The 12,050-nt window shown below is 40.7% G+C and overlaps 1 protein-coding gene across 1 annotated transcript in view; it reads right to left on the reverse strand.

Moving 5' to 3' along the window:
• Positions 1 to 1,693: 1,693 nt before the first annotated feature.
• Positions 1,694 to 12,050, reverse strand: part of TRPC7 (transient receptor potential cation channel subfamily C member 7) — an 81,508-nt gene continuing 71,151 nt past the window's right edge. Inside the window, exons 9-12 of the mRNA XM_037398537.1 lie at positions 11,223 to 11,444; positions 8,184 to 8,264; positions 3,636 to 3,711; positions 1,694 to 2,907 (exon numbers count right to left, since the gene is read on the reverse strand). Of these exons, the coding sequence (XP_037254434.1) occupies positions 2,765 to 2,907; positions 3,636 to 3,711; positions 8,184 to 8,264; positions 11,223 to 11,444 (522 nt within the window). The 3' untranslated portion in view covers positions 1,694 to 2,764. The remainder of the gene's footprint in view (positions 2,908 to 3,635; positions 3,712 to 8,183; positions 8,265 to 11,222; positions 11,445 to 12,050) is intronic.

The raw sequence follows: 12,050 nt of genomic DNA on the forward strand, positions 1-12,050 counted from the left end.
CAGCAGCTGACGGGGCACAGTGGTACCGCTGCCCGGGCTCATGTAATTCAGCAAAGCTATTCACGGCACGGTGTGATTTGTGCTGATCACAACAGGCATTGCCTGTGATAATCAGCACCAGAAGAACATTTCTTTGGCACCGCTGGACTTTAGAACAGGTCTTTTCTTGAGCTGCATTTAAATGTGCAAAATGTAAGTGCGCCATAGTGCTTCCACTTACCTTTCTCATGCAGCTTGGCATGCAATATCATGAGAAGTGGAAATTATGGTGGTTATTGTGTGTTCTGCCTAGAATAATTCTGCTTAAATTCCTAGGTGATGCTGAAACACTGAATGGGAAGGGTAAATCAGTGCTTTGATCAGGAGCCAGGTGTAGAGCTGGAATGAAACAAATTTTTAAGACAGCGCTGTGGCAACAGAGCTGGTTTCCCAAACTGAAAAAAAGTTTTATACAGTAACTGGAAAGGGAGGGGGCGGTGGGAAGCAATATCACCATGATAGATATTCCTCCTCCTGGGGAAAACTGAGTATTATAAATCAGTATCATTTTTCTGGTTTAAGTGATGGAAGACAGCCCAAACCGATGAGCTACCATTCTTGCACAGTTACCCACAGTGCCTGCTTTCTTACAGTGGCACTTGGTACTCTGCTGAACGCTGGTGTTTAAGTGTTTCCCATGGCGCTCCATTGTGGGCAGTGCTGCCCGGTGCTGGAGCGCAGTGATGGGCAAAGGTGTTTCAGTTTTACCAGCTAAAGCCTGTAAACTTAGCGCTGCCCATCCGACTCGTGGTTGCACGCTCAGTACTAGCACTGCACTTGTCCAGAGCAGCTGAGCTGAATTTCTGTTCTTAGAAGGTAATTTTACAAACCCGTGACTAAGGAGACAGTAATTTCAAATCAAGCACCACAAATAAGACGTAATTTTTGCAGACTATAGCTAGTCACAGAACCTTTAATTTCTTAGCTGTATTCTTTCAAAATGTATTTTGGTTTAAGTTTGCTTTTTGACTCTTTTGGGCTTCAAAATTTCTGTGGCAAAATTGCTTCATATAATGACTTCATTGTTCACATGTGGCAGAAAAGTGAAAAAATGTTCACGTATTGGATAGTCAAAAGATCAGGCAAATATTTCACTCGGTGTACAACAAAATATTATGAGGTAATTTTATTTTTTCCCCATTTTTAGGTAAAAATATTACAGTATACAAGATAATATTATTAAAGGTAAAAATACAGCGTTTTGCTTTTTCTCTAAACAGATCTACGTACAGTACACTTTATTATTTTCTTTTCTTTTTTCTTTTTTCTTTTTTTTTTTGGTACAAATATAACTATTATTCTATTAGGTTATCTGTATTCTCGTCTGGCACTTAAGAACTGATTACAGGTCACCTTCTGGTTCTGCTTGTTTTTCTCAGCTGATACCTAAATGTAATGTTCATCTTATAGGTGTCTCTTGTAAACAAACAGTACAGTTCAGTGGTTCCCAAGTAGTAAGGTGTGCTTTAAGTAGTTGAAATCATGTAGTTAAATATAAAAACCCAAGCAATCCAAATTTGCAGTTGTGTTGCACAGACTCATTGACTTCCAGTTGTAAAAGTGCAATCCCAGTACTTGTATTACTGCAGGCTTTAAAAGAGTTTTGATCCCTTCCTTGTCCTTTGCAAGAGCCAAACACATAAGACAATAATTATTTCTACAATTATTTTTCCTTTATTTCTTTTTTTTTTTTTTTCCACAGAATGTTCTTAGTTGAATTGAAGACTTTTTGTATTGATTTAAAGTTTTGAAACTGCTGGGCTATGCTCCTCATGATTTGTCTCACCCTGTGGCTTGCTGTTTGACATCTGGAATCTGAAAGCTGAGCTCAGCCGCATCACTGTCGCTGGATTAACGCTGTTCCTTGACCCGAACACATTAGCACAATGTATCTTATTTCTGGATATTCCTGGGAAGTGAGTTTCACATTGTTATTGATATTTCAGTAGACTGTTGTTGAAGCTTGGATCCTCTAAGAATAAAAGAGAGGCTAGGTGTGTACAAACAGGCCATACCCTTTAGTGGATGAGCTAATACAGCTGGAAAAGGTGAAAAGGAGTTTTTGATTGAATCCTTTTGTCAGATTGTAGCAGAAGGGTGAAAGGACATTTTACACAACAACCTTGATTTTTTTTTTTCCAACACTGTCATCCAGTCTCAAATGCAGATGACCTCTACCTGCCGTACTTCACCTTGGTTGTTTCAGCAGATGATTTCTCATTTGATTTTCATTAACCACAGTGCTGTTCAAAGTTATCTTCATGGATGCCAGTGTAAACATAAAAGGAGAGTACACACCCAAGGATAGGAATTGTTTAAACTTTTCAAGGAATATGCTTGGCACATTTTTTCTTCAGACTTCACCCAATTCTGATCAGTACAGTCTCTGTTGGTATAAATGAGCACAGTTGCATTGTTTTCACTAGAGTCAGATGGGTGAAGATCTGGCTTTTTTGCCTTTAAATAGAGGTGCCTTCCATATGGTGCGTCTATTTCCAGCACCAAAGTGCACATATTTGTACCAGTAAGTCACCTTTGTATCAGAAAAGATTTAACTGGTAACTCACCTTGCACAGGAGCAATGCAAAATGCTCCTACCAATACTTGCTAGTTAGCAGAAGTTGAGAGTGCAGTTCCCACCTTTTACATGGTTTTTGCCCTCCTAAGATGCTGGTTGACACTGAAGAATGATTAGAAAACCAGTTGCCTTTCTCTGTGTTCACCATCAAATGTCCTTATTTAAGTCCTTCCCAAATTTGTCGCTCAGCTGCTGTATTAGTCTTGCCAGCTCACCAGTAGCTTGTGACTTTTCCTCTAAGAGTTCATAGCGGAGACTAGAAATATCTTGCTTAATCTCCTTAAGTTCTCCTAAAAGGAAGAAAATGTTCTTGTTAGGAATATTGAACCAAATAAGTAATCCCTGTGGTTTTAAGACCTGAGAGAGCATTAATTTTGGTGTGCTTGGTCATGAATGTGTGTGGAGCTCCATATGGTGTCCCCGCATTTATGCACTTAATATTGGTACTTTTAAGAAATAACCTGTACTTGCAGAGTAGTGGTACTGACAGCGATAGCAAGTATGTATGGAAAGCTAATTTTTTTTCTCATGTCTGTTCTCTCTCTGCATACTGATCTCTACCTACACAGGGCATTTGCAAGAGGGTAGCAGTTAAGAGGTGTTAGAAGAAGGTTCTTTCCCATCTGCATACAAATCCTATGTGACACCATGGCAATACGAATCCTTATCAAGCTCAAAAAAACCCATCCTTGGGGCAGGCATGGGCGGTAGAGTCATAAATTGTTTTACTTAGACACCAAGATAAGGTTGGGGGTTGGTAATGCCCTGGGTGTGGTAAAGCAAGAGGAGGCAGAGCTATGGGGCAGAGCAGCCCGAGGTAAAGATCCTGTGAGATATGTGTTCTGCAAAGGAAAATTAAGGACACAGAATTTCAAGAGCATAAAGGTGGCTCAGAGTCACCACAGCTCACCTTAGTGTAAACACGAGCATGCTCTCTCTCTACAGAGGATGCTATCTACGCTCAACCCTCTTACTGCCCAAATCAGTATATAAAAATCAGTTATAAAAATCTACTTGCCTTCATTGACCTCGTCATTTTCTCGGTCAACCTGAGCCTTCAGTACATACCGCTTAATCAGACGTTTCATTATTTTCTGAAAAGAGAACAGAAACACTTATCTTAATGTGAGTTTATCCATTTGTCTTAATTCTAGACTTATTATGAACAATTCAAACACTTGATTTCACTATGGATAAAACCATAAAACCATGGTTTCAGAGGATGCAAAGAGAATTTTTTTATCGACTTCCCATTGATTTTATACTTTATATTATGAACTTTGTACTACAATAGTTGATTGACAGCCATTCCATAATGAGCCTCCATATGAGGCACTTTGGGGTATTTTGTGGGATGCACGTGAATGTAGAGTATGTCCCACAGACAGAAAGAAAACACAGGTGATCCAACAGCAAGCTAAGAATGGGATCCAGAGCCTTCCTTTAGCATGTTGCTGTTTAATGTATCAATAAAAAATACTTTACAGGAAGAAATAAGTGGTTAATATGTTAGCAAACTCACTCATGATGATAAACTAAACATCTGACCCAAGGTTAACGAAAAAACTCCTTGCCTTGCAGTTGGGGTTTTAGGAGGGAAAATAAATTTAATGAAGGACAGAAAAAAAGAGTTTGAACAGAAGTGGAGAACTTGGCTTAAATGAGAGAAGTTTCTTAGGGAAATGGCAGATTTTAAGGGACATGCACAGGGAAAAAAATAGAGGCATTGTAGACTTACAAAATGGGGGGTGATTGTTAGGAAGGAGCAGCGTATGTGGAAATAGTAGAAGATGGCTATGGATATGAGCTTGCAATGTGATATTGTTCCAAAAATGTATAAATTACATTTATCTCAAAGGAAAGTAACTTTGGCCGTCTTGGGCTACGCACTGGGTTACAGCTGAAGGCCTGCATCATTGCCACTCCTTCACTACAGACAAGATACGGATGGGGAAAAAAATCTCAACTATGATAAATGTAAAAAGGATTGCTCTATCAGAGGCAATGATTTAGGTGCATCCTCTGCAAACAGAGGAGAGCTCAGTGAGCACCCAAGAATACATATATAAATGTCTTTCATTGACCAGATGGTCACTGTTAAGGGAAAAGCCTCTCCCAGCATGGGCTCGCTTCTTCAGAGAGCGATCACAGGTCTCTGCTTTGAACACCACTGAAAAATGCTACAAAGAGTGTGAAATATGAATTAAGAGATCGGTACACCTGCTCTTTTTTCTTAGAAGTCAAATATGGATTATAGCAGTGCAAAAAGCATGTGAACATCAAAGAAGGATCCCGTTATTTATATATGTCCTGCAGTCATGGAATATGGGATGTCTAAGACTGTCCTTGTGTCAAAGAGGCATCTGGCTAACCAGCTGAGTCATTAAGGCAACAGAGGTGAGTCACAGCGCACGTACGGTGTGTTGAAGATGGCCAAGGTAGTAGAATCCAGAGGGAGGTAGGGTTGTCACCTGAGAAAACATAAATGAAGTAATGTTTGGGGAAAGTAGGGAAATCCTGGATCCAAAAATAAATTATTTTTTCAGAACAGACGACAGGAAATTTAGACTAAAACAAGGAATACCACACAGTGAATGCTCTTATTACCTGGAAAAATATGGTAACGTAATATCTATCTATTCCAGTTCTCATACAGCTTGTATTTTTGATGGATGCTACTCAAAAGCTATCCTGTATTAACCACTACATGTGATAGAAGTCACAAGCTTAAGGTGCCTAGTCTATCAAATATAAGTTGTAGTCAGATTTTTCTACAGAAACTAAATATTAAAAATGTGACTACTTTTTAAGAAGAGTCTGCTTTGCCACTTAGTAGATTTTTCTGCCAATAGCTTTAGGAAAGTAAGTAATTTTTGCCTCAGTATTGCACTGTGACTTCTAAGCCTTGCTGCTTCTCCCCTTCTCTCTGGTACTCCTCCTTCTAGTGACAGTGAGTGAAATTGCCTGTTGGCAAAATAATCCTGGTTACTGCAGGGAAATAATGAACGAAACTCACAGGCAGCCTCTTGGTAATGAATGCTAAACTTGAAACAATTCAAATATATCTGATTTCCATGAAGTATTATTCCCCCATTCTCAAAAAGTTAATTGAGATTCTTCAGGTCTTGGAGCACTTTTATACTACACAACACTCAACTATTGATTGTTGGTCCTAAAACAGTCTTAAGAGAACAGGTTCTAGGAACAGGTCAGTCATTTGTGAATTATAACTCTGCACCGAATTAAATCGTTTTTGTGTATTTATTGGCACACCCTTCGGGCTCTATATTTGCCATCAGCTATCTGAGCACTTCTAGGCCTTCTAGCACAGAGGGAAATGAGAAGAAAAGGGCAGATTTGTGGCCAAGGCACTGACATAGGACTCATGAGATTTGGGGTTCAATTTCTAGTTCAAACTTTTTTAGTTTTTTAGGTCTGATAGGTCCTTGTCTTTAATGTGGAGGCCATGTCTTCCCACTTCACAATTTTTGCTGTTCTATTCTGGACTTGTATGCACTGCTGAAGATCACATTGTTGCAGACCTTAACGCTGCTGTTTCATTCACAGGTTTCCTCCTGACGCTGTGTTTGTAGGCACCACAGATGCCATTTGGCATGAGCATGGGAGGTCCCAGGGCAGCACTAACGGGAGGAAATGTTTGGTACCTTTATGTCCCTGGTCAAAATCAAATACAAGCCAGCAGTGGCCAGAGGGGATAACTGCTCACTGGGGCATCAGATCGCCAACCTGGTGATCTCAAAACCACGTTATCAGGCAGTAGAAGAGCTCGAGAATGAGGCAAGAAAGGAATTTGATCATTTTCACCTCTTTGTTATTTTGCCTCTCCAAACAGCAAAGAAACATACTGCTGAGCCTTTAAAAGTACAAATTATTCCTTCTATTTTTTCCCTTACAGATCCTTTCCTGAGTTTGTAGATAAAGACATTGTTGATGACATGACAGATGGCAGTGCTGGAAGCAAGAGAAACTGGGGAGCTTAGCACAGCGTTCTAGCAATGTTCCACCCTAGTGTCAGCTCAAGAGGGTTTGATAAAGGTATCGTTTTGCCTGGACTAGTTTATTCCCAGATCACGGCAGCTGTGTATTGACTTCTATTCCTACTTTTCAAATTATTGCATGTTAGGTTCTGTTCATTTTTGTATCCCTGCAGACCACTGTCTGCAGTCCAAGTACACAGACTGCAGGTACGTCACTTGCTAAATACCACTAAAGGAAACAGTTCAGCAAGAATCCACTGCTTCAGAGGTTTTCCCAGTTGTAGAAGAAAGCTTGTTGGCCAGATAATCAAACTGTTTGTTCTTTATAATGAGATAATCAAGACTATTGCACACTCTTTATACTATCTGGACCATTTCTTCCTGCAGCAACAGAAACTTTCTAAGATCATTTGAAGACAAAGCTAGAGGAGCATTACTGAAGCAAGATAACAGGTAGTTGTATTTTTCTATTTTTTACAGCTGCTTCTGGCTTTTCCAACTTTAGAAATAATGGTCTAATTTACCACAAACATTAGGCAGCCTCATTTAGACATAATAGCTACATGAAGAGAGCGAGTCTGGAAGAGGCTGACACATCTTTCCGTTACCTGTGGGTTTGAATGGACGGGGAAATGTCAGAAATGCTGAAATTTGGAGCAGGACACCATCATCTTCCCTTTGCCTTTGAGGGCGTCAAGCCAACTAACTCCAGATAGCAGAGCAAATGTATCCCATTTCTAACTTAGAATTTTAGATACTCTTCCTATCCTGGCACAAAAGCCTGAACAACTTTTAAACAAGTAGAAATTTCTTACTGGTCTGCCGTACAGCCTGGGAGCCCATTGTGCTGCAGCAATACAAGACAAACCACTTCTAGAATTGCCATTGCACATTTTATCCAACTTAACTTGTTGCTTTTCTCAACTCTCTTTAACGTAGATTCCTTCAGATATATCACTTGTCAGATTCTTTTTCCCTTTATGTTAAAAAATAAGGGAAAAAAATCCTGTGGGATATTTTCCTTACTGTGTTAACCTACTAGGCACGTTTGCACAAGAAATAATACATCTGCTGGCACGAACGCTCTAGCCAAGACAGACAGTTGTGTTGGTCCCTGTGATGGCTGGGTGCCCCCTGCCACCGCTGCAGCCACAGGTGTTTTTGAACCTTACCACATTGCAGGTGTAGCTCGGTGGGACAAGTCACGGCCAGAGAAAGCACATGCAAAAGTTAATGCAAAGGCTGGAGAGATGACTCTATGTCATGACAAATGAAATGCTGTCAATGCAAGGGTGGAAGGTTAAAGCTGGAATGATGTTTCTGGTATTAAATTAAATCCCCTTGAGCGGAATTCATCAGCATGACAAACGCTGACACTATGTGTGTTTCCAGGAGTGATGGGCTGTTTGTCTCTGAAGTGCCCCAGCCCAGTGCCATGCCCGTGCTAAGCCACAGCCTGGCACCTCGCAGGATGGCATCGCCTGGACAAAGGCAACCGTGACCCTTGCAGGTAAGAGCTGTTCACTGACAGATCTCTTCCCTGGCTCTTGCTTTCGTGCTGTGATTACCTGATATCTTGTAGGCTTGTTATAAGCATTCTTCCCAGAAAAAATTTCTGCATTTCGAGTGCTAGCGTGAAAACGAACTTTCTGAAATTATAAAACATCATGATATAATTAAATCAATGATAGTTTCTCATACCCAGGCAGTCCCAAACTAAACAGAGCTTTAGAAAGACAGTAGGAGATGGTTCAATATATGAGCAGAACAAAAGCCAGCACATTCAGGCCTAAAAAGTAAACTCTTGAAAGACAGAAAAGGGTCAAACCCCACAATCTACTGGAGAAAATTGGATTCCAAATTATCTAGATAAAAATGGTATTCTTACACAAGTTTTAGACAAGAAGATGTTAAGAGGCACAAAATACATTAAACAAAAATATATTGGTGATGATTAAGTTAAAACAGTTTAGGAAATGAAGAAAAATAAACACTGATGTTTAGAGATACGTCAATGTGGTACAAAAACAAATTCAGAAACAGAATTGATTTTCACTGGTCCTTTTAAAACAGCGGTACCATTTGCTACTTTTTTAGCTCAACAAAAAAAATGTACTTTTAAAAAACAGCAGTATTTTTTGAGCAGAGGACATCATAGCTACTAGTTTTGTACTCTGGAAGCTTCCAAAGAGACTTTTCTGGAGAATATGCACAATATTCTGTGACCCTCTTATCCACCTCTGAACTTTTTGGTCCAAATGTTAACAAAAAAAATATCACTTATTCAAAGGAATTAATGCATGTCATAGACCCAGAGGAGCCAATAAATATCACAGACGTCTGCACTTATACATAAGTGTATGTACAGGGAAGGCCCTGGTTAAGGGTTTCTCTTCCCTGACTGGACCAGAGATCCTATGCAATAGATTATGTTTTATTACCATTATTATTATTATTTTTAAAATCAGGATGTTGATAATGATTGGACTAAAAGTCTCAAGTAATCTCGTATTCTTATTTATTTATTTATTACTTCTCAGGTGTGCCATGGTCTTTAGACAGTTTTGAAGATGATCTGTGAACAAAATCAACAGGCAAGCAAGAAATGACTGATAATCTTAATCCTTTATGCTAAAGCCATGGAAACTATTAATTTGCATGGGTCCCATGAAAAAGGGCAAGCCAGACACTTTCACTCATGTGGCTTGGGGAAGGAGGGGCTTAATTTTATTACCATGGTTTATGCTTTGAAGCAGAAATTAGATTTCAAACAAAGTGAGCTTTGTGTGGTTAGATTCAAATAACATTTAAAAAATATTATCTTTTTAAATCATTATTTGACATAGTTAAAGGAGAAAATTTTTTTTTTATTTCAAGACTCCACTGTCATAGTGGGTTTTTCAGTAATCAATAATACTGTTAAATTAATTTATAGATTAAAATTCCCCCAAATGCTTGCCTATCTTGGCAATGATCACCATGTTGGGTATTTAAATTGTTTGATAACATGGAGTAGACCCCATGGATATACTTCTCCCTTCAATTTAGGCTCTGGAAGAGACTGAATAAACATCAGACCTGAGCAGTTCTCTTGAATTCATGGGAGCATGACCCCCCCCAAGGCTTTGCCCGGAGCTGGATGGCTCACCACGAGCTGCATTGCTCAGCTGTTTGCTCCTTCAAGGAGAGCCAAGAGATCCAAACAAAGCCCCAAAGCAGGCTGCACATTACAAAGGTCAACTCTGCAAAGCCTCCTCCAACCTTCCTTTCTTTCTCCTCCATCTCTCTCACTACGTATCTCCTCCCTTTTGCAAGGTTAAAGCCAAGGGCAGGCTGCCCATCTCGGCCGGAGAGTCCTGGTGTCACCCTGTTGTCCCCTCTCCTGTGCATTGCCACACAGCCAGGGTTTTAAAGCCTGGATGGATGGGTCCGGGAGCTGGCTGAGGGAACGTCAACCTGTCCTAGAAAGGCTGGGCAGTCTGCCCAGGGGCCACACTGACCTCTCACATGCACTAAGAAATAAGAGAATACATTGTGGAGAGCTTTATTTTCCCCCAGAAATGAATTCCCGATGTTCTCCTGTTTCAAACCCAGCTTGAGCTGAGAAAATTAAATAAAGGTGAGGATGCTTTTAAGCAAAGATGCCTCCTTGCATCTTTGTATCCACTGAATTTAACGCCAGCAGCTGCGCAGCTGTGGCTGGACTCCTGTGAATGCTTTGGGCGTTTTCTTCAGTGTAAAGCAAGTGGACTTGCCCTGTGAGTGGGATCCTGTTTGTTGTAAATTTATACGCTAGGAATGCTTCCTCCCAGTGATGCTCTGCACTGCTTTGCAGATACTAATTTCCATGGGTAACACAAATTTTCTCTGATTTCTCTGGCATTTCCCCTTGGAGGAGCAAAGCTAATTCTGTTGGGAAGGGGCTGGATGCTCAGCAGACCCCTACATGTCTCTCTTGCTTTATCCCGCAGACACTAGTGCTGCTGTGTAGCCACTATTTCCACAGCAAATTGCTATTTCAGATGACCAAAGGGGCGGTGGCTGAGGCAGGATCTACCCAATTAGTGGCTACACATCACTGGGCAGTTGTAAGCAGAGAGGTTGTTAATTATAGCTTTAGGTATTTACAAGGTGTTATTAATCCCTGCTTGGAAACTTGTTCCCAAAGTTGGAATGGCTGTAAATGCTGTAATAACAGTAAAATTAATTTGGAAATCACTTAAAGGAAGGTGGATGTTTTGAAGAGGCATAGAAGCCTGTTGGGTAGATGAGGAGTCAGACAAGCTGGGAGCCTGTTTGTGCCTCTGCTTCTGCCCTTGGTCTTTGACCTTGCTTGTTTGGCCTTGGGAAACTCCTGTCTGAAACTGCCTGTTTTTATAAAAGTTGCTCTTTCCCTGCTGTCCAGACAGTGCCAAGTAGAACGAGGCCACAAGTCTGTGAGGACCCTCTAGGTGCAACGTAATAGAAGTAACACGCGAGAATGAGGCTGAGCACGAGGCTGTGCTGCCCCTGGTCCACCTGTGCACTGTGCAATGCCCCCGCCTCCCCCAAGGTCCCTGGCGTGAACCCTTTCTGCAAAGAAGTGGAAAAGTGAAGATATAACATACCCGTTGTTTGGAATTCAGCATCCCCATCTCAAGATCATTTTCACAGTTTTTGGCCTTAGATTTGCAGAGTTTTATGAGGCACATTTTTATTCTCAGTATGAGATAATAAAACGATTTAGGGCTTGGCACTAGATTAAAAGGAGCCGGTAAAGTCCTTCCTTCATCAAAGTAGGATAGCCAGAGCTTGGCACGTGCAAATTTCCACTCCACATCCGCATCCTCCTTGGGAAGGGAAGAGAAAAAACCCCACAAACACCCCCCCAAATGCATAATTAGTAAATAGGAAGGAACTTAGGTACGACAGGCGCTAACATACAGGTCAGATTTATCTAGAATCAGATTCTGTTTGCCAGACCAAGGCCCCCGCACAAAATGTGTCTTTGTAGGCTTCTCTGTGATATCTCAAAATAAGGAAAATGAAGTCATGCAAATATTAGACTATTTCCTACTTCCTCAGATATCCAATGGATTGTTTTTCAGTAACAATCTGGTGCTTGTGCTATGCTGATAAATACATATGCCAGAACGTATACAGAGTCATGGAAAGCAGAAGAAACTGTTATGTGCACAACAACAGCAAAGACTGTCTCTAACTGCAACATTATCTGTCAGCTGTTGTCATCACTGCATTGGCCAGGAATCCCCCACAGAAGAGGCTAAGGTCGCTTCTTTATTCTATTAGCTGATTTCCTCATAGATCCTGTTTGCATTCACCATCATGTACCCTCAGATGGATGCACCTTAATTCTCTTCTGATTCACCTCCTGCCACTGATGAAAGTGGAGAAAAAGTCCCTTGCTCAGTGCCTGTGAATCTCCTTTATGAGCT

This window comes from Falco rusticolus, chromosome 8 (assembly GCF_015220075.1).
Source record: "Falco rusticolus isolate bFalRus1 chromosome 8, bFalRus1.pri, whole genome shotgun sequence".
NCBI classification, from domain to species: Eukaryota; Metazoa; Chordata; class Aves; order Falconiformes; family Falconidae; genus Falco; species Falco rusticolus.